Genomic DNA, 20593 nt, shown 5'->3' with positions numbered 1-20593 from the left:
TGGGGGGTGGGAAGGGAAGGGCAGGGGGATACTGGGAGTGTTGAGGGGGAGAATTGGGGGGTTTGTTTCAAGGCTGTCCATTTTACAGCTAGTGGGAGAGGAAGCAAAGCCCCTTCCATGAAGGACTATCACTGGTGATGGGTGGGCTGGGGAAAGGGAGTGCAGATGGATACTGCTTATTCTTCAAAGACCATCTCAGCAACCCACAGCCTTCTTCCCAATAGTGTTAACTCTGCATTTTTACGGCGTAGCATGTGTGTAGGTTTTTTGGTTTTGTTTTTGTTTTTTTTCCTCTTTCTTTTTCTTTTGCTATTTACTGGTGTATCGGTTTGGGGGGCTGGGGAGGGAGGGAGGGATGTGGGGAAATTGGTCTCTTGTTTAACTGGGGAGGGAGGGAGATGAAGTCTGGTGACCATGTCCCAGATCATTTCCAGATCTTTTTTAGAACCTGAATTCAGAAAACAAACGATAGGAGAAAAAAAAAAAAAAAGGTTTTTGGGGAAAAAAAGCCCAGTATTGCTGACAGAAGTAGGGAGACAGGGACACTGACATGAGACTGAAACTGTGAATGTCCAAATCTCCGGAGCCGAGATCTCCAAAACCCTGCGAGCAATTTTTTTTTGGGGGGGGGGGTGTGAGGGGAGACTTGTGAAAATGCAAACTTGTGATTCGTATTGTCCTGAAGCAGAACTGCCAGTTACTGACACATGCATTGTATGGGGGAGGGTGGGGGGGTGGGGCGGGAGTGGATTTTAACCCTTTAAAAGCCTTTCTACCCTTCTTTCCGTTATAAGGTGCTATTTCTCAAAATCGGGGGGGGAGAGAGACTTCTGACTACTCGTTCCTTTTCTCACCGTAATTCAGCTGTCCAGCCAGCAGCACTGGGAACCCTTTAGTTGTGGGAGGGAGTGGAAATCAACAGCAGCACAAGAAAAAAAAAAAAAAAAAGAATTCCATATTCTCCTGTAACAAGTAATTGTTTGTAGGAGGCCAGACGTCGGTGCTGGAGCCGGATGTGTTACCCTGAATCTTCTGAGGTTTTTTTTTAATCAGATTTATTACAAATACTGAACTATTTAATGTCTGGAGTCATGAGCCCCACCAGACTCCTGGCACCTTCTTGTAGGGTGGTATGTATCTAGACTTGCATTGTACAAACCTTTTTTTAAGAGCATGTGTTTAGGTTTCTGTGAAAACGTTGTTTAAATGTAAAGTACGTGTTTGGATTTTAACTTCATACCGAGCTCTGTCAGTTTTTTGTCTCAATAAAATTTTAGATTTATAATCTTGATTTTTTTTTTTTTTTTTCCTTCTCTACCTTGCTCCTTCCTCCAGCTCTTTGTGCACGAGGTGCGTGCCCAGGTGTAGAGCGGGTCGCGGAGGGCAGGTAGCCCGCGGTGGCAGTTCTCTGAGCGAGGGTAGCTCCGACCCAGCCCAGGTTAGCCCCTGGCTCCCATCCGGGTGTCGACAGCAGCAGGAGCTTTGGAGCAGCTGACAGCAGGTGCTGATTTATGTTGACTCCCATCTGGAGAAGAGAAGTGTCGTAGAGGTTAGTGTCTAGAGGCCTGAGTCGAGTCTCGCCCCTGGAGACAAGAGGACTAGCTGTGATTCGGGACCTCGCTTGACGTAGCGAGATGCTGCTCGAGCCGGGAGCGCGCACTCCGTGTGTTCCTGGCCAGGATCCGGCGCCGGAGGTGGGTAAGTGACCTTTCTTTCATTCTCATCTGAACGTTGAGCAGACTTTCACTTTGCATTTATGGATGGGTTTGTAGAGTTCTGGCAGTGGTTCTGGTGACTGTTGGGCTGAAGATGGAGATGGCCTCGCTTTGTTCTTGGTGTGGACTTGCTGAAGGCCACGTGTTCTTGTGCGTGGAGAAGAGTAGACCCGTCCTCTGCTCAACCGAGCAGCAGTACGGACGGCAGAGCGGGCCAAAGTGTTCCTGGGAGGAGGATTGTGCTCCTGGCTCAGAGGTTACCAGTGTTTGCGGGGATGTACTGGGAGGTTTGGAGTGTTCAGGGCTGAACAGGGGCTCTGCCAGCTGCGAAACTACGCAGCCAGTAAAATCCAGGTTATTCCCAAGGGCACAGCCGCTACCCTGCGGGACGGCGAAACGTCTGGCCTGCCCCAGCAGCCACCAGGAGCAGCAATTAAACCTGTATTAATCACTGGAGAGGGAAGGGGTAACGTCCACTCAACTGAACGGAAGAAGGCTGCGGCTCCCTGGGGAGGCTCCGGGGCGATCCACTGCAGCAGGGCGCTGGAAGCTGCGCCCCGCCGAGCGCGCAGGGCTCCTGTGTGAGCTGCCAGTGGGCACCGGGGCACCGGGTACCGGTTGTCCCTGGCTGTGGCACTGCGTAAGTGGGATGGGGTCACCTCTGGAGAAACTGAGGCACGGGAAAAGAGCCTCACGACCCTCGTAACATGCTTGGAGATCCACGGGTGATGGTGTGGTGGGCTTTGCCCAGGCTCACTGCTCCGAGCTGGACCTGGGCTGCCAGCAGCAGGGTGGGGAAGGGAAAAGGCAGCTCCTCCGTCCCTGCCGTGCCACAGCAGAGGCTGGTGAAACCAGGGTCGGTCCTGGGCAGCGATGCTGCCCGATTGCCACGCTGAAGGCTCGGGCAGCAGCCGGACACCGGTTCAAAGGGCTCCAGGGCCGTGGCTCTTGCCGAGATCAGAGGCACGAGGCCCCGCTGGTGGCTAAGTGCTTCCTGCTTCGGAAAATGAAAGGTCTGCACTTCACCTGATTATGGGCTGGCAGGCAGCCCGCGCCGCTGACAGCGCATGGCATGACATGCGAGTGACAGCAGTGGAGGTAACAGGCTGGTGAAGCTCCCATCTTGCCTTCCCCTCCTTGTGATGGGCACGGGCAGGGTGCCAGAGGGGAATGGATTTTGTCAGGATTTTTTCTCAGCTTGGGCTTGCCGCTCGGAAGCCGTGCCGGAGGCTGGGGAACAGCGTTTTGCTCCCCTGTAGCCTCCCGACAGTGACCCCACCGGGACGGCCGTAACCTCCTCGCAGCATCACTGGGATAGCAGAAATCCTTGCAGGTTTTTTTTGCAAGCCAGTATTACGTTCCAAAACAGCCCCTGAAGGAATATCTGAAATAAATACCCTGGAGCCCAGGAAGAGAGATGGGAAAGCACCTTAGAGTGTGTATTTTAATTCCCGTTCCCCTTGGCTGAGCTGGTGCTGTGCGTAGAGCTGGCTGGGGCTCAACTCCGACAGCAGGAGCAGATGAATTCTTCCAGTCCTACCAGGAGAGGTTTAATCCCCGGGAAAACGCTGTTTGCCCCACAGGAACCCCAGTGGAAGACTGTCAGGGAGCAGAGCAGGACCAGCAGGGTGCTCTTTGCTTGGTCTTCTGGTTGTGCCTGGCCCACGGGGGTGTTTGAGGCTGCTGGACACAGGGAATTGTTGCCCCCAGGGTGACGTCTCGCTCTCTCAGCCACCCTGGCTTTTATTGCCAGGCTCTGTTTAAATAATACTGGATGTGGGATGCAGGACCTGCTACGGAATAACACTGCCAGGTGAGACAAGACAGGGCCTACGAGCAGCAATGCCCATCAGGCAGTGGGCATTAAAGCCTTAGAGGGAAACATCTAAAACGACCCAGAGTTGAGAGGGTGCTGAGCCACAGGAAGGCATCTCAACATCCTTCTTTTCCAGTGCAGCGGTTCAGCACCAGCCCAGTCTCTTGCTGGTGCATCAGCAGTTCCCAGCAGCAGTTTTCCAGCCCTGAGCTGCATGTGGCATCTTCTGCAGGGCCTGGGTTCCCTCCCCAGTATAAATACACTTGGGATTGAATAAACTTTGGCTCCGTCGCCAACTCCACGGCCAGACCCTGGGGGGCAGGTGGGACTGGCGCAAGGGCAGTGGCGCTGGCTGGAGCAGCACGAGGGAAGGGAGGGTTCGCTCGCCCGACAGGAAAACAGGACGGGGCAAGATACTGTTGTGAAGGAAGGAAAAACCAAAAAAAAAAAAGCAGCTGAGCCAGCGCTGCCCGTTTCCCGCAAACGAGGAGCCTTTCATTTTCCTCCCCTCCGAGGCTGGTACCTGCAGGCCGGGATGACAGCAGCTCCCTCTCTGGCCCCAGACCATCGCTGGAGGCAAACCAGACCTGCTCCAGGCTCAGCACAGGAGACAGCCAGGAGCTACCGTGGGTGAGAGGAGGATTCACAAGAAGAGGCTGTTTTGTTTCCCTGACACGCTTCATCTTTTACAAAAATAATAAAAAAAACCTCCATGAAACGCTCATACAGTGAATAAGCCGTTTTATTTTTTGTCCTGTGCTCACACAATCTCTCTTCTTTCCCTGACAGGTCACAGATCATTCAAATAAAGTTTCTAAGAGGAAAATAATTTAAAACATACGCGCAGGGCTCCCTTCCAACCTCCCCACACCCACATCTCCACCACTTGTGCTTCATCTCGTCTGTAAGTAAAGCCACTGAATCTCAGGAGGCCGGGACGGGAGAGCCCCCCCGGGATCTCGCGCTGCCCGGGGCCGCGGCCAACGCACCCAACGCCCCGCGATGCGCTCCGAGATCCAACTGCTTTCCCTGCAGCCTGGAAAACGTGCCCGCAGCCAGCCAGCTTCCCCGTGGGCAGCACCATGGGCTGCTCCAGGCCTCCCTCCTGCATTACCGGGTTTCCTTCCCTTGAGTTCCCACCCCGAGTCTTCCCTCCGATGCGCCGCCCTCACCCAGTATCACATGCACAGGACTGGCTTGGAAAAGCCTTTTTTTTTTTTTTTTTTTTTTTTTTTAAGCTTTTTCAGTTGCTGGTAAAGTCAGTACACTCCCAGCTGTGCTATATTGTAAATACAGCTTCTAGGATCGTCTCCGAGGCGGAGACGGACAGTGATCAAGGCACTACCCCCACCCCCCTCCTGAAAACAAAGGAAGTCAGACCAACACCTAGGGACAGAAGAGAATCCTATAATGTGATCACACGGTTACACGGAATCTTTATGGCAAAGAGAACATTTAGCAGCTTTGAACGGTCGGGCTTCTCCCTTTTACTCAACACAAGCACTCTAGACCCTATAGGGAAAACCAGGGCTGAAGCCCCAAAAAAATCAAAGCGCGGTTAAGAAACAGGAATCCTAACAGCTGTCTAATTTCTATAAGTGACAAACCCTGCGCTCCCCTTGTGCTGTACGCTGACCCGGGGGTGAGGGGGTTGTCAGGGGGGGCCCCAAGGACCCTCCCCACCTTCCTCCCCCAGCAGTTCCCCAGCCAGGCAGTGGGAGAAGACAGCGATTGCATGCAGGCTGCTGCGTGTGCCGTCTCGGCATCCCAGCACAGCGCTGGCTCGGCGGCAGTGACATGCTCTGAGTGTGGTGGGGGAACGCGTATCGCACTGGTTCTGTTAACCCTCTCCAGTTCCAAACACCCCCCCCCCGCCCCCACCAAAATCCTAAAGCTCTACATGCCCCCCCCCCCCCCCCAAGGCGTCACAGTTCCTCCGCACGTACAGTGACAGTTCCCCTGCGAGCTCCCCTCTCAGCTTCCTCAGACTGGAAAGGGTTAATGGAAGTCACAGCACTTGTGTTTCCATGTGTGCACTGGTCTGATCTAGGAAGGGATGTTGGTTAATCTGGAATTAAGTCAGATTGAATCACACACACCGATGTCAAAACTGGTTCAGGGAAAAGAAAAAAAAAAAAAAACAAGGAAAAAAAAGGAAAAAAAAAAAAAAACAACTACCTGAAATCACAGAACTTTGGAAGTTCAGAAAAACGTCTCTCCTATAACTTGTTTTAAGTTCATTCGCTTAAATCTCTTTTCTTATTTAAAGCCAGTTCCTAACAGTAGTTTTTCCACCTCTGCCCATCTCACCACCAGCGATGCCAGCTCCTTTCCTGCGCTCAGAGGATGCCAGGGTGCGGAAGGCGCCGGTCTCGCCCGTGCGGGGTCGGCTTCTCCCCGTGCCAACCCGCAGGGCACCCTCACAACTCAGCCCGCAGGTCCCGCCGTCCCTCCCGCACACTGACCGGCAGCAGTCACGTTTGTGGTTTGTTTTTTTTTGTGTTTTCGAGAAGATATATCGGGTAAGAAGGCATGAAAGTTCCTCTAAGTACTTCCAGGCTCAGCCCTTCTCCAGTTCTCCCTTGAGCGAGTGTCCCACTCCTCCCGTGGCACCGTGCCCTCACTTCCTCCGGTCCTTCTGTTTGCGCTCCTGCCGCCGTGCCTGCTGCTCGGCCGCGGCGCGGGGTATCAAGATGACGCTGCCATCGCCGGCGTACTGCAGGGCATACTGGCTGGGCGAGTAGGGCTGCCCGTTCTCGTCCCGCAGGCGGCCGAACACCTCCTGGTAGAGGTTCTGCACCTTTTGCTTCATCTGGCGGATGGATTTGAGGAATTCCACCTTCTCCCTGAGCAGTTTGGACTTGTCGCGTTGCAAGTCCTCGACGTCCCGTTCCAAGTTGAGGATGGTGTCCAGTTTGCGCTTGCGGCAGTTCTGCGCGGCCATCTTGTTCTTGCCTCGCCTCCGGATGTCGCGGATCAGGCTCAGCTGCGCCTCGCTCAGCTGGTACTTGGAGAGGAGCTCGTTGAACTCCTCCACGGGCAAGTTGATGATCTTGTCGTTGGTGAAGGGGATTTTCATGGCTCTGGCTCGATGCTCGTCCCTGCTCATCTGCTTATCCAGGAACTCGGACGGCTTCTCCTTGCTGCTCTTCTTCGCCGCGCTGGGCAGCTTGGGCTCCTCGGGATCCAGGGCCCCCGGAGCCATGTTGTAGGTGTGGTTGTGGCCAACGTGCTCCAGGTAAGGCAAGTAATGGAGCTGCGACGGGTCCTGGTAGCTCATGCGGCAGAACTTGCTGTACTCTGGCTGGTATCCAACTGCCCCTTCCGCTTCTTCAAAGTCCACGTTTTCAGAGTCTGAGCTGTAGCCGACAGCTCCTTCCTCAGAAAACGAGGAGGAGGAAGAGGACGAGGAGGAAGAGGAGGAGGACGAGGACGCTTCTGAGCTGCTCAGAGAAGCAGGGCTGTGGCCAGAATCCAGAGAAAGACCTGAGTCGGAATCAAACTCCTCTTCCAGCTGCGAGGCCTGCACCGGGTTGAAACCTTCTTCAATGGCCAAGTCCATCAAGCTGATCTCATCAAGCATGGCTTCGTCGAGAAGACCGCCCAGCGGGTCCGGCAGCTCGGGGCCGGCCGTCTCGTTGACTGTGCTGTTCAGCTGTGGAGGGAAGAAGATGCCGCTCAGGTTGGTGGAGCCGAAGGTGGTGTTGAGGCCGGTGGAGTTGTCCGGCGCCAGCTGGAGCAGGGCCGAGCTGCCAGCCATGGAGGGGCTTTCGATCTCCGAGCTGAAGAGGGAGAAGTCCTGCGAGCAGCTGCCCAGCGAGGCCTGATGCAGGCTGACGTTCTGATTGATGGGGGTGTTCGGCGCGAGGCTGTAGTTGGAAGTCAGCAGGTCTCCACTCGTGCCGTTGTACAGCGTCTCTGCGGTTGTGTTGTTCACCTCCATGGCCTAGAAGAGACGCGGAACAGCTCGGTGAACGAGCTGCGCTTTCCTCAGTGCCCTTCGCTCCCGGCCAAAAAGACAGGACAATCCTCGATCCCATGGAACGAGCTCTCTCCAGCAGCTCGGCATCACCCACCAGCTGCGGGAGGGTTAAGGCTGCAGCGACTGCCACACGGGTGGCACGGCGTCGCCGCACTGCTGGGACGAAACCAAAGCAGCTGCCACCAACCCCAAACCACGATTTGTCTGGGAATCGAGTGCTGGGGACAGCCACGGCATCGAGCTGGAATTCAACGGAGCAGCGACACGCACCTGGAGGGGCAAACACCCTCCCGCAACCCCCCCTCCTCGCGCTCACCTGCATCTCCATGATGGACATGAGGTCCTGCCACTGCTGCTCCAGATCGAAGGGCGACTCGGCCTCGGTGAGGAGAGGAGACAGCAGGCTGGTCTGGATGTCCGCGGACCTGCTCTCGCCGGGCACAGCCTCGCTCAGGGTGGAGACATCCGCAGCTGGAAACTAACCACGTGAGGCAGAGTCAGTGCCCGGCTGATCCGCCTCGGCCGGGGAGCCAGCAATCCCCACTGCCCTTCCACCTCCGCGCGGGCGGCCGCTTCTCCTTTGTTCAAAGCAAACTGGTTGCAGTTATTCCTCCACAGTTCGCTATGAACTAATTAGAAGCAAAGCCAGAAGTCTTTAATTAATTGTGACCACCCCCCTCCCTCCCCACTGCCAGTTTCTCCGGCGCGATGCCTGGAGCCTCCTTCAGCAGGCTAACCCAATTTACTGCCGGTTCTGCAGTCTGGATTAGGGGGACGAGAGGCACCGAACCCCTGGCAGGCGGGCAAAGGAGCGCTGCCGCCTCTGGATCTGCCGAGGGGCAGAAGCCATCGCCTGCTCCGCTCACCTCCGAATTCTCCCCGAAAGGGAAGGTGGCCTCCAGCAGCCTAAGGCACTCCTCCAAGGACAGGGCTGTCTGATCCTCCGCACCGGGCACCTGATGTGAAACACAAGCAATCGTAGCCCCGGGATTAGGGAGGTGGCGGTGAGAAAGGAGCTCCTTACAGCAGGGCTTTATTACGGCGCATCCAAAAAAGAGCCAGAGGCCCCACCCAATGCTTCGCAGACTCCATCCTCCCGCTCCGGAGAGCGTCAGCGCGGCCCCGGAGCGCGGCGGGGAAGGAAACGTGCTGCCTCTGCTCCCGGCGAGCCTCACCTAGCGCCAGCGCAAGGACTCGGCTACAGGCTGGAGGGGACGCTGCGCCCACCCACGCCACCACCTCTGCCAGCCAAGCGAAAGGCACAGCCAGAACCAGCCGCCCTCGTCCCAGCGCCCCGCCAGCGGCGACACGCGCCCTGCCCGTCTCGCTGCGGCTCCCCGGCCCAGCAGGCAGCCTGCGCTTTCCCAGCGCCAAATCTCCCCGTCCGCCCGGGCAAACCCTCATCCTGCAGCTCAGCAGATGCCCGGTGAAAGTCACACGTGACGCCGCTCGCCCCAACGGCCGGCCAGAGCACCCCTCCCCTCCGCCCAGCGGGAGCGCGGACCCCTGGCACACTGCAGCCCTGCGGGCGCAGCCCCCGGCCCCACTGGCCCAGGGGTGTTACCTGCGCAGGGAAACTCTCCCCGGTCTCTCCATCAACTAGTAGGGTCCTATCCAAGATCTCGCTCCCTCCGCTCCTCCAGCCGTCCCCGCGCTCCCTCCCATCGCTCAGCTCTTTGTCCACTTCGCTCTCTTTCTGCCGGTGGCTGTAGTCAAAAATCTCTCGCCCAGCGCCGAGATCAATATCCTGTCTCCACAGGATGTCAATCAAATCGATGTCCTGAAAGACAGACCACATTTCCTTCAGCCCTGGGCAGGGTCCCCACCCATCGGCCCCTCCCAAAGGACACCCCCCCCCAACGCCGGCCTGACCCGCAGCCCACCCGCCGGGCACCCGGCTCCTCCGCCCGCCTTCCCTCGGCGGCCCGGGGCCGTTCCGCCTCCCGGGGTCGTCGAGAGCGGCTCTGCGGGCTCCGCATGGCGGGTGAGGCCAGTCCTCCGCTCCCCGCCGCCCATGGCCGCCCGCCCGCCGCCGGGAGAGGCGGCTGGGGCCGCCCGGGCCCGCGTCGCGGCGGTGGCTGCGCCGTGGCCGCCTTGCATCAGCCCGTGGTGCCATCCCGGCCATTTGCATAAGGGGTGGGGTGCGCCGGTAGGAAAATCCCCGCATTTCCACCCACCTGATGCAACTTGAGCCGCCGCCGTCGTCCCCAGGCTGCCCGCAGCCCCCCGGGCACCCCCCGCCGCCCACGGAGCCTGCCCTGCGCCCAAGCCGCCGCCGCCGCCCCGCAGCCCCCGCCTCCGGCAGCCTGCGCCGCCGCGCCGCGCCTCCCCCAAGTCTCCCCGCACCCTGCCCCGCCGCCGGGCCGGCAGCATCCCCGCGGCGGCGGCGGCGGGAGCGGCCGCCCTCCCTCCGCGGAGCGCCGCCGGTACCTTTCTCATGTCCCCAGCTGCCGCCCGGGCCGCGGCGCACGCCGATCATGGTCCCCGGGGGAGGCGGGGGGGAAGGCGGAGGGGCGGGCTGGCCGGGGCGCGGCGCCGCGCACGCATCGCCGGCCGGGGCGGCTGGGGGAGCCGCGCTCCGCTCCGCCCTACCGGCCACAGGTGCCCGCGGCCCCGCTGCGGCGGCAGAGCCGCCCCCCGCGCACCGGCAGCTGGTGCTGCGGCGGCGGCGCCCCCCGCTCGGCTGGGCCGGGCTCAGCAGGGCCGGGCTCGGCTCCCGCCGCCCTGCCCGGGCCGGGGCTGCGGCGCGCCCCGCCCGCCCCCCCCCTCCCGCCGTTACCGTGGCTGCGGCGCCGCCAAGCCCCGCCCCCTCCCCCGCCCCGCCGGGATGCGGCGCCGCCGGGCCACGCCCCCTCCGCCAATGAGCCGCCAAGCCCCGCCCCGCGCCGGGGCGGTGGCCGCCGCCAATCGCCGCCGCCTGGGGCCGCCGCCCCGACCAATCCCCGCCGCCGGCAGCCGCCGCCTCAGCCAATAGGCGGCGGCGGGGCGCCCAGCCGGCCGCTCCCCCGCCCTGGCGCAGCGCGGCCGCTCCCCCCGCCCCGCACCGCGCCCCGCACCGCACCGGCGGGTGGGGGGGAGGGAGGAGGGGCGGGGGGCTCGGCCCGGGGCCGGGGGGGCTTCCCCGAGGGGGAGGCAGGACGCGGCGACCTTGGCAGCCTCCCCCGGGAGCCCCCGGCCCGGAGCATGGAGCCACCCGCCCCGCGCATCCCGGGGGCAAAGCCCCCCCCCGCCATGATCCGAGCCCCCCGGACCCGCACAACGGGCACGGCCCGCCCCGGGACCGGGCGGGAAGCGGAGCAGATGGAGAGGCAAGGCTGAGTGTCAGGAGATTCTCCTCCTCCCGGCTGGGGGGGCGGGGGGGTGTCAGGCGGGGACGGGGCTGAGCACCGGCAGCTCATCACATGTCCGACGGCCGCGTATTTTTATCCTCCCGCGGTGGAAACGGCCCCGGGCAAGCGGTGCCTCCCGCCCTTCCCCACCCCCAATGCTGCAGAGGAAAGTAGTCGGGATTAAACCTGGCTTTGCCTTTCGGATAACAGGGAGTGGATAAAAAAAAAAAAAAAAAAAAATTAAATTCCCCATTTTGGATCATCCCCAAGCTGTCGGCCAGCGCCCGCCGCAGCCCCCGCCCCAGCTGCACCCAAGGGCGAGCTCCAGCTCCCGAACCATTAATAACAGCCGCGTTCCCCCAGCAAGGTCGCACCCGGCCCGCGGGACGCGCAATGTTGGAAGTGCCAGGGAAAGTCATGGAAAAATGTAAACCTCGGCCCTAAAGCCATCTGCTGATCATCCCCGTCCCCCTAACGAGCGCAGCGGGGAAGGATTGAGCCCTGCAGGTGCCGTCCAGCGGCTGCCAGGAGCCACACGGCTCATGCGATATTCCCGTCGGAAAAGCTGGGCAGCTGCTGGGTGTTTTCCAGGGAGTCAAGGTTCCAGACAAAGACACAAAAATCAAACCCCGAACCCCGGTGGGGTAACGCTCTGAAATAAGTCGGGGTGCTCCGAAGCGTCACACCGGCAGCGGAGAGGCCGCGGCGGCGTGATGTGGGCGTGCGAGGCGGGGGGCGGCACCTCCTGGCACTGGGTGCCCGGGTGCCGTGCCCTCAGCAGAGTAGCACACCTTGCAGGTGCAACAAACCCTTCCCTCCTGTCCGAGATGGGGGTTGGAGTGGGGAAAACCAAGCAAACCAACCCAAAAAAGTCACCAAACTGGAATATAGAGACCCAAGGAAGAGCACGGGTGTCTGAACACCCCGATCCGGGACGGTGCAGATCTGGATCTCCCCACCCTTCCCTAAAGGAGCGAGCAGAGCGACACCACAGCACGGAGCAGCGTGCTTCCCGCCGGCATCGCCCAGGCCGGCCGGGAGTCTCCCTCCCAGCAAGCCCAGCCCGAGCCGGCTGGGTTTGCAGCTGGCATCCTGCGCACGGGCGGCTGGTGGCCATGGCACCCAACGTGGGACTGTGCAAAGCCGGAAATCAAACGGGCCTCTGGAAAACAGCAGCGTTATCGGCCTCGTGCCGCGCAGAGCTGCAGGGCTTCTCTCCCAAATCTGATCCCAGATTCTCAACGCTGCACCTGGAAGGCTCCCCCAGACCCACCACCCTCCGCCAAGACCACCGGACATGGGGAAGGACAGGAAAGTCTTCCATGGGTTGTGCATGACCTTGTTCGAGGCGTTTCACCAATTTTTTTTTCCCTGTTCCCAAGACAGGGAATTACCCCTCCCAATTATCCGGGAAAAAGCCGAACGTGCGAACGTTTCGCCTTGTGTTCTGCGACCCTCAGAGCAAAGCTCCTCTCATTGACGCCTCCAAGGTCGACGGTGGCAAAGCTGGAGCAGGGTTTCACCCACGCCTCCGGAGCCGGGAGATGCCCGCGGGCAGGGGGAAGCTGCCCACAGGCACCACCCACCCTTCCTTTTGGCAGCACCTCGCTGCTCAGCCGCCAACACCAGACCCGGAATAAAAACCCATCACCTTTGTCTCTCCGGCGCGCACGCGTTCGCACCGCCTTCCTCACTCCATTCCCTGCCCGTCGCTGCGCCGGAGCCACATGACAGAAGCCCCAGGCATCCGCGACAGCTGCCTGCAGAGCTGCCCACCCCTCGCTGCAGGGCACAGGGGTGGCAGCAGTTGGATTTGGCTCTCCCCGTGCCCAGCAGCTCACCCGAGACACGATTTACGCGACGCTGGAAGGGCTCGACGCTGCGAATCGGCGCGAAGCATCCCCCACGCCACGGCCGGGGAGACGCCGAACATGCCGTGACAAAGAGAGCGGTGCCAACACGAGGGGGAAAAAAAAAAAAAAACAACACAAAAAAAGAGCAGCAGCTCCTGGGCACCAGCATTGCATCACAGCCTCCGAAAGGTTGTGCTCAGACAGAAAAAAACAAACCGCTTTCCAGTTCACCTCTCCCCGCCCGCCTGTGATGAAAACCAGGCAACAAACATCTCCACTGGACGGACTCCAGCGCCAAGTAACCCAACCACCCGCTCGACACCTGGGGTGAGGCTGTTACCCAATGCCCCTGTTTATTTCCCAGCCTTGTTTTATCGGTTTCACAACACGGAGCTATGTGCACAGGTTGAAACGCTGACCCCAACCCCTTCCCCCTCCTTTCACTATGACTTCCAGACCAAGAATAAAGCAAACAAAAAGGGAAAACCACCCCAAACATACCCCTGAAGCCCTCTAACTGAACCGTAATTTAGTATTGCGCCATTCCCAAGCGGGGATCCACTTTTCCCAAGTGCTAAACACACACAACATACAGAGCACCACTCCCTGAGATGGATACCAGAGGGCACAGCCCCCCAAGGGCTCCCTTTGCCCCCCACCACAAGCAAAAGAAGGTCCTGCCTACCTCTTTGGTCAGGTCTCCATTCCCCGGTGCAGCCACCGCTCCCAAATCTTCCAGTTCTTCCCCAAAGCCCTGCTCAGCTCCGCTCTCCCTCACCCCGTTGTCGGGACTGCTCCCATCCTGCAGGCCGCTGCCGTTCTCTAGGGCGATGCCGGCGCTGGGCTGGCTGCCGGACACGGAGCCTTCGGGGTCTCTGTGCACCAACCAAGCGTTGACTTCGGTGGTGGGCACCTGAAACCTGTCCAGGGCCCTCACCTGGTTGAGCAGCCTGCGGGCGGTGAAGTAATAGTCCAGGTCTACGCTCTTTGGGTGGATGCCATATCCATCCAAGGTGTTACGCAGGTTGTGAAACTGGGTCTGGGTGTAAGCGGAGCTCTGGCCAAGAATGATCTCCCGGAGCGGGGGGAGCTGCGAGGTCAGGTAGGTGTCCACGTCCACGCGAACGCCGATCAAGCTGAGCAGAATGGTGAACTGGATGAGGCCTTCAGTGAAGTACTTCTTCAGAGAAAGCATTTCTGGCAGAGGAGAAAAGAAAACAGGTGGAGAGTTTGGGAATTAAAAAAAAAAAAAAAACAAACCAACAACCAACCAACAACACACCAGCGTCAGATGAATTCTCCACACAACAGGTTGGTTGGGTTTGTCTTTCCTCTGCCCCACTTTCAAATAAAGTAACGACTTCAGCATTCAGCTTAGCCCCAAACAACAGGATAAAAGTTTAAAGAACATCCAAGACTTTGCGCTCAGGACGACTTCGTTTTCCTTTGCAAATTCTGGAACGCGCTGGTCAGCCAGCAGAGCTCGAGTGAAGATTTAAATCTCGAGAAGCAACAAACCCTCCCAGAAGAACAGCCTCCACCCTCTCTTGCCCTTTCCTCTTCTTCAGAGGAGGTGCTTTAGAACACGGACCATGCAGCACCACAAAAAAACGTGCGACTTACTGTCCAAAAACTCCACATACAGCGACTTCCTCTCGCCCCCCCCCCCAGTTCCCCAGGCTCCAGGACGGGGTCTGCTCCCTCCGACAGCCGGCGTCCCCTTCTTCCCCCCTTCTGGTCCGCGCTGCTTCTTCACGGAGCCTTTCCCGAGTCCAAGGTCCCGAGCATGGGAAGGTCCAAAGGCTCCTCCACTTCTGGCTGCAGTTCCACCAGCAGCTGAAACACAACCAGAGAGCAATCGCGATAACGCCCCGACGGGGCACCACCCCGACCGCCGCACATGGGACCTGCCGCACCGGGAAACGGCGCGCTACCCGCGCGTGGGGCGCCTGGAAAGCCGAGCGAATTCCACCCGAGAATTCCCATTTCCCGGACACACAAACACCCAGCGCGGGGGTTCCCTCCGGGGCCAACACCGTCCATGCTTCCCTTCCCCGAGCTATTCTTAGGCGGGTGCGTCAACTTCCCCCCTCCCTGCAGGAATCCCGCTCCCACTCCCGCTCCCTCCCGAGCCCCGCTGCCAGCGGCTCTAAAAAACCCGTCGCGGCCTTTCCGCGGAGCACCAAAACGCCCCGTGCCCGACCGGGGAGCCCCGGGCTCGCCCCTCCCGCCGCGGCCCCGGCCCGACCTTCGCGGCCCGCCCGCCCCCAGCGCGGCGGGGCGGCTCCCGCTGCCCAGGAGGAGCCGTCGGGCCCCGGCTCTGCCCGCCCCTCCCTCCCGCGGGGGTCCCGCCGGGCCCATGTGCCGCGCACCCCCCCACCCCCGCCCGCTCCCCGCCGCGGGCCCTTTAAGACCGGGGGGACCTCGTGACCCGCCCCCCCGCGCGGCCTCGCCGTCCCTTCGGCGCCGCCCGCCCCGCGCCCCACCTCGCCCCGCCAACGTCGCCGCGGCCCCTCCGCCCGCCGCTCCCCGCTACCCGCTCGCCGCCGCTGCCGCCGCCGCCTCTCGCTCCCGGCCCCGCCGCCGCCGCCGGCCCCGCTCCCGCTCCCCGCCCTGGCCAACCCCCTCCCCCTCCCCCTCCCGCCTCGCGCGGCGCCTCCGCCAATCGGCGCCCGGCAAGCGGAGGCGGGAGGAAGTGGCGACCCAATGGAAGGCGGCGGTGAGGCGTTGTTCCCGCCCCCGCTGCCGCCTGGATCGGCAGGCTGGGAGACCAATCGGAGCGCGGGTAGCGCCGCTAGCCCTCGTGCTTGGCCCGGCGGTCGCGCTCTGGGCCAATCGGAGAGGAGGAGCGAGCCATAGCCACCCGCCCCCCCTCAGCGATTGAGCGACAAGGCGCCCGCCCAATAGAACGCGAGGTCTCCGCCGAGAGACAGCGGCTGCTACCAATGAGACGACGCGCAGCAGCCAGCCGCCCGTCCGAGCGCCTGACTGGCAGCGGCGCGCACCAATCCCCGCGACGCAGACGCACCGCCCCTTCGCCCTGCAGCTGTTGCTATGGCAGCGGGCGCTCCGCGCCCCCCGTGCAGGGCGAGGCCGGGGCCCTCTATGGCGGAGCCCCCATCGCCCCGCAGGCCCCGCCGCTGCCCCCGGGCCCCCCCCGCGCCCCCGGGCCGCCAGTCCCCGCACCTCCCGGCGCCGGGGGGCGCTGGGCTTCCTCTGGGGCCGCACCGCAGCGGGGCCTGCGGGAGGGAGGCGGCTCCGCGGCCGCACCCACCCCCCGACAGCCGTCGCGGGGCCTCCCCCGCGCTGCCGGGGGCCCTCGGGGTGGTAGCGCCGTCCAGACTCGCCCGTAGCCCTCGCAGGTTGCCGGCCCCGCGCTAGGCAGCTGCCGGAGCCGCTCGCGGATGGGAGGACTGAGTCATACAGCAGCCCCGTGCTTCGCTTTCTTCATTAATCCGGCCCTTCGCTAATTAAAAAGCTTTAATGTCACGCTCCGGCAGCTGCCCTGCTCGTTACACCCGGGGCTGTTCGCGGGATGGGAGAAGCGAGCTGTCCTGGTCAGCTGCGCCTCGCCCGTGGCGGTGGGAGCTGCCGGAGGTGCCAGTGGCTGTGGCAGAGAGAGGTGACTGCCAGCCCCTACCCGGGCTGGCTGAGAGCCCCGAGGAGGGGGGGAGTCTGGGGAAGGCACCGTGCCCCTGGGGTGGTGGTGCTCGGAGCAGGATGGGGCTCCCACCACCCAGCCAGAGCTGCCACCTTGGAGCTGCTCACGGCCACCTGCAGCTCAGGTGCCAGGGACTGTCTGTATGTCTGACCGACACCTGGCAGCGTGAAACAGCCACACAGTCTGTGGGTCACCTCAAACAGCCACACAGTCTGTGGCTCGTCCCACCAGAGCTGCTTCTCCTCCCAGGTGGACTCACCGCCCAGTTTGAGTCCAACTGAGCAACCAAAGCCTCGGTGTCCGATGCCTTTTGAGACCCCGCAGAGGTGAGGGAAAGGCTGCCACTCACGCCAACCAGCTCCCCAGGTGCCCGAGATGCTGTGCCACGCAGCCAGCAGCTCTGAAGCCACTCGATAAAAAGCGCTGGGATATCCCGGCAGGGCTGCGGGAGCGGAGGCGGAAAGGTGCTGCCAAGGGCTGTGGGAGCCCCCATCCCATCCATGCCTCGCTGGGACGATCCCCGACAGGAATTCCATAAACGGTTTAAATAAATCAGCACAGAGCGAGGTCGGCATTAAAACCCATTGCTCTGAGCAGGTTCTTTATAACTTCCCCATCCATCGATCCGTGTGGGCTTCCTGCCCAAATCAATGCTGGTGCCCACGGGGCGAGGGGCAGCCCCTGCCAGGCCTGGCAGCAGAGGCGGGCAGGTAGGAGGCCAGGGCAGCACCACCCCTGCCTGTTATTCCTGCGACGCTGCGGCTGCCCAGGGCGGCCACAGCTGCCAAAACCAAACACCCTCTTCCCTGCCCTAGAAACTCGCCGGGACAAACAGGATGCCAGAGACAATAGTTCATCCGAAAAACCGTGGAAAATGAGCGTGGGCTCCCACGCCTCATAGCGGGGTGAGGTTTTCCAGCCGGGGGTGTCTTCCCAGGGCAGCAGAGCCCCCTTTTTTTGCAGCAAGGACCAAGCTCACTGCGTAGCTGAGAGGTGGGGGACAGGCTGCACATTCCCCAAACCCGGAGAGCCCCAACGCTGCGAGCACGGATGCTCCAGAGCATCCAGAGAGACAGGCATGGCATGGAAACAAACCAGAGCTGCCAGGGGAAGGTGGCGAGGAGCCTGGAAGTACCCAGATCAGAGCGATTTTGGGTCACGGGCTCCCTCTGCACCGGCTGCTCCGTCTCACTAATCTCCTGGAAAACAAGCCACGGAACACCCACGAGAGTCGGGTGCGGCGCTGGTCCACGTCGTGCCACAACCGGTAATTTGCTGAGGCAACGGCGACGGCCACAGCGGGCAGACGGGCACGGCCCCATGGCCAGAACAGTTCCCCCGGTGTACCGAGAGCTGCCGGGTGGGCAATCCAGGGGTGCTGCCAACCCCGATGGCCCCCGAGGCTTCGCAACGGGGCTGCCTCGCTTGGGAGTGTTCTTCGGGCACCGTCTCCTCGTCCCCCTGCACCCCGCAGGGAAACGGGTGTCCGAAAAACATCTCCCCGGGGCTGTGGTCAGCCTCCAGCTGGCCACCCGAGCCGGGCTGCCCCGAGCCGGGTTATTTTTGGTGTCCCCCGTGGGGCTATTTGGAGGGCTGGCAGGCGGCCCCGTCCCCACACCCTGCCCAGCTCCCAGCCCTCCTCCGGCTCGGGCAGGCAAAAGCCTTCCGGTGCCTCGTGCTGGTGGGGGGCACACGGGAAAATTGCCCCCCGTTTTCTTTTTGGCAATGGCTGGTGGAGACGGTTATGGCCAGCCCGGGGTGGGCAGCGCCCCGTCGGTGGGATGTGGTGGAGAGTTGCTCTGGACATGGCATGTCCCGCTGCCCCTCGCTCCGATGCCGTGGCCCAGGCTCCCCTGGTGCCTCCGCCGTGGGCAAAGGCTCCAGCCCCGGAGGTTAAAGCAAACAAGGGTGATCTGGGTGCAACGGGTGAGTCACCGGCAAATGCCGCCAGGAGAGGTCAGGGGACGGGATCGGGGCAGGACGAAGGGCTGATTCCATGGCCAGGATCACCCATGACGGCACCTGAGGGGGTACTGACCCCTCAACTGAGCCACAGCCTGCATCAGGCATCTGCTTGCACCCACTGGCTGGACCTCGCGCTGCCAGGACCCCCACCCACCTCCCCCTGGGTACCCACTTCGTGGGTGATGGGAACCGAGCAGGATGGGTGCCGAGGGGATGCTCCCCACGTCGGGGCACCCAGTGGGTCCCCTTCAGCCCACAGGTGGTGCCAGTCCCCTTCCCTCCCCTAGACTGGTGACAACCCTCTGCCTGAGCAGAGCATGTCCCAGGTAAGCGCTTCATTAGCGTCGCTAATGAGGGGGTGGGTGGCCCAGCTTTACCCGGCAGGACGGAGATGGGACACACCCTGGGTCCCACTCCCGTTGTCACCCCAAAATGGGGTCCTGCACACCCATAATTGCTCAGCACGAGGTGTGTCCCCTCTCCCCAGCCAAGGGAGCAGAGCTGTCCGGCCGGGAAGGGCACCCCAAGGTCAGCCTGACCCAATCCCCATCCCTGCGGTCTCATGCCAGGTCCTGCAGCCCACCAAGGAGCACATCAAGCCACCCCTGCTGACGTGATGGCTCCCGGGTGTCCCCTTGGAGGAGCTGGCTGGAAATGTGGGACCCCATCACTAGGGGATGGCGGGCAGCAGGACACAGTGACCTTCCCTGGCATCCCCCCACTCCAACCCCAGCCCAGACCCCGCAGCGCAGCCTGGATCCCCCAGATGGCTCCTCCCCGGCTGTGCCACCTCCAGAAGCCCTTTGCCAGGTCTCAGATCCGCCCCCAGCATTAGTAATATCGAGGGAAAGATTAAGCACTAATGAAGGAGAATTGATTCACCGTTCCTGCTTGCTCCTGCCCAGAGCAGGCCACAAATAAAGGTTTTCCTCCCCAGTTTAGTGTCCTCTCTCCATCACTGTGTTGGGTCCCCATGGGCACATCACCCATGGAGGCTGGGCTCCGGGGGCTCAGCTGGCGCCATCGCTGAGTTCTGCTCTTCAACGTGTTTCCTTTGGAGGAAAAAGCAACATTTGTGAGTTTTTCTGTTAAATCCCACTCTCTGTGGGTTCATAATTTCAAGCCACTGCAGATCAATGGGGTCCAGCACAGGGATCATGGAGCTGGTAAGAGGCTGCTGCACCCCACAGTTGCCGTGTGGGTCTGGGCAAAGAGGACAGGACCCCCCACCCTTTCCCTGGCCATGCCCGGGATGGGGATGGGTACATACAGCCAGGCACCCAAACGGTGCCCGCCTGTGAGTACTGGTGCGTGGGGCAGCTGTGGTGCTCACACCCACAGGTGGGCACAGCCTGCTCTGCCATGCTCACGCTGCACCAGTGTAGGGACCTCTCCACTTTGAGATCGCCCCCTTCCTGGAAACCCCCCACCCTACAGACCCTCCCCATCCTGGGACACCCAGACTGGGAACACCCCACCACACCCCACCCCACCCCATCCCACCCCACCCCATCCCACTCCCCACCACCAAGGGAACTCCACCGCCTCTTGCGCGACGCTCCCTAACGCCGCGGCCGCAGCGCGGCTCTTGCCAGCCGCTCCCTGGCAGGATCATTTGCATAGCTCCGCCCCGCGCCGGACACGCCCCTTATATGGTGCGTGGCCCCGCCCCTGCCCGCCTGAGCCCCGCCCCACCTGTGCGGCGCATTCTCTATCCTGCAGCGCCACCTGCCGGCGGTCGTCGGGGAGCGCCCGGGACCCCAGCCCAGGACACGCCCCCCTGCTCAGGACACGCCCCCTCCCCGCCCAGAACTATCCCTGGACCCTCCTCCCGAAATCCTCCCCATCATAGCCCCCCCCCGCCCTGGGATCCCCCAAATCCTCCCCTTTGAGACCTTCCAATCCAGCGACCCCCCCCCCAACATAGGGACTCCTCTCCCTTGGGACCCCCCACCCAATCCTGGGGACGCCCCTGCTGTGGGACACCGACCCTTGGGACCCCACTCCGGTTTCCCCACCAGCCTGGGGCCCCCCGGGACTCCCCAATCCGGGGACCTCTCCCCCATGCACCTCTTCCCCCCCCCCCCCCAGCTGCACCCCCCCCAACCCCCTCCCCACCTTCACCAGCCCCTCCCGGGGTCACCTCGCACCCTGCAGCCACGTGGACCCTAAAGATGTGTGTGTGTGTCCCCAAAACACGAGTGACACCCCAAAGCCTTCCCCCCCCGCCCCCCCCCCCCCCCCCCCCCCGCCCTGCGACCCTCTCCCTACC

At 61.9% G+C, this 20593-nt stretch overlaps 1 protein-coding gene across 2 annotated transcripts; it reads right to left on the bottom strand.

Annotated features, from left to right (window-relative positions):
• Positions 1-5457: 5457 nt before the first annotated feature.
• On the bottom strand, positions 5458-14402 carry NFE2L1 (NFE2 like bZIP transcription factor 1). 2 transcript variants are annotated; one of them, XM_086626532.1, is made up of 6 exons: positions 14319-14402; positions 13381-13892; positions 9078-9293; positions 8380-8469; positions 7830-7991; positions 5458-7477 (listed from the first exon to the last, which is right to left on the bottom strand). In XM_086626532.1, exons 2-6 carry the CDS (start codon positions 13888-13890, stop codon positions 6152-6154), a joined length of 2304 nt encoding a protein of 767 aa, XP_086482658.1. In that variant the 5' UTR covers positions 13891-13892; positions 14319-14402; the 3' UTR covers positions 5458-6151. The 2 variants fall into 2 exon arrangements, with proteins under 2 accessions (XP_086482658.1, XP_086482660.1); XM_086626534.1 differs by having other exon boundaries at positions 5458-7186.
• Positions 14403-20593: the final 6191 nt, after the last annotated feature.

Source organism: Tauraco erythrolophus, chromosome 25 (assembly GCF_009769465.1).
Source record: "Tauraco erythrolophus isolate bTauEry1 chromosome 25, bTauEry1.pri, whole genome shotgun sequence".
Taxonomy (NCBI): domain Eukaryota; kingdom Metazoa; phylum Chordata; class Aves; order Musophagiformes; family Musophagidae; genus Tauraco; species Tauraco erythrolophus.
This window is presented reverse-complemented; position numbering and strand designations above follow the sequence as displayed.

What these genes read in the sequence shown, in the direction of transcription:
- NFE2L1 (XM_086626532.1), bottom strand. Translation starts at nt 13,890, where the DNA reads ATGCTTTCTCTGAAGAAGTACTTCACTGAAGGCCTCATCCAGTTCACC. An exon ending in CTTTCGGGGAGAATTCGGAG is followed by an intron (nt 7,992 to 8,379) that starts GTGAGCGGAGCA and finishes TCACGTGGTTAG; the next exon opens with TTTCCAGCTGCGGATGTCTC. An exon ending in TGTCCATCATGGAGATGCAG is followed by an intron (nt 7,478 to 7,829) that starts GTGAGCGCGAGG and finishes CGTCTCTTCTAG; the next exon opens with GCCATGGAGGTGAACAACAC.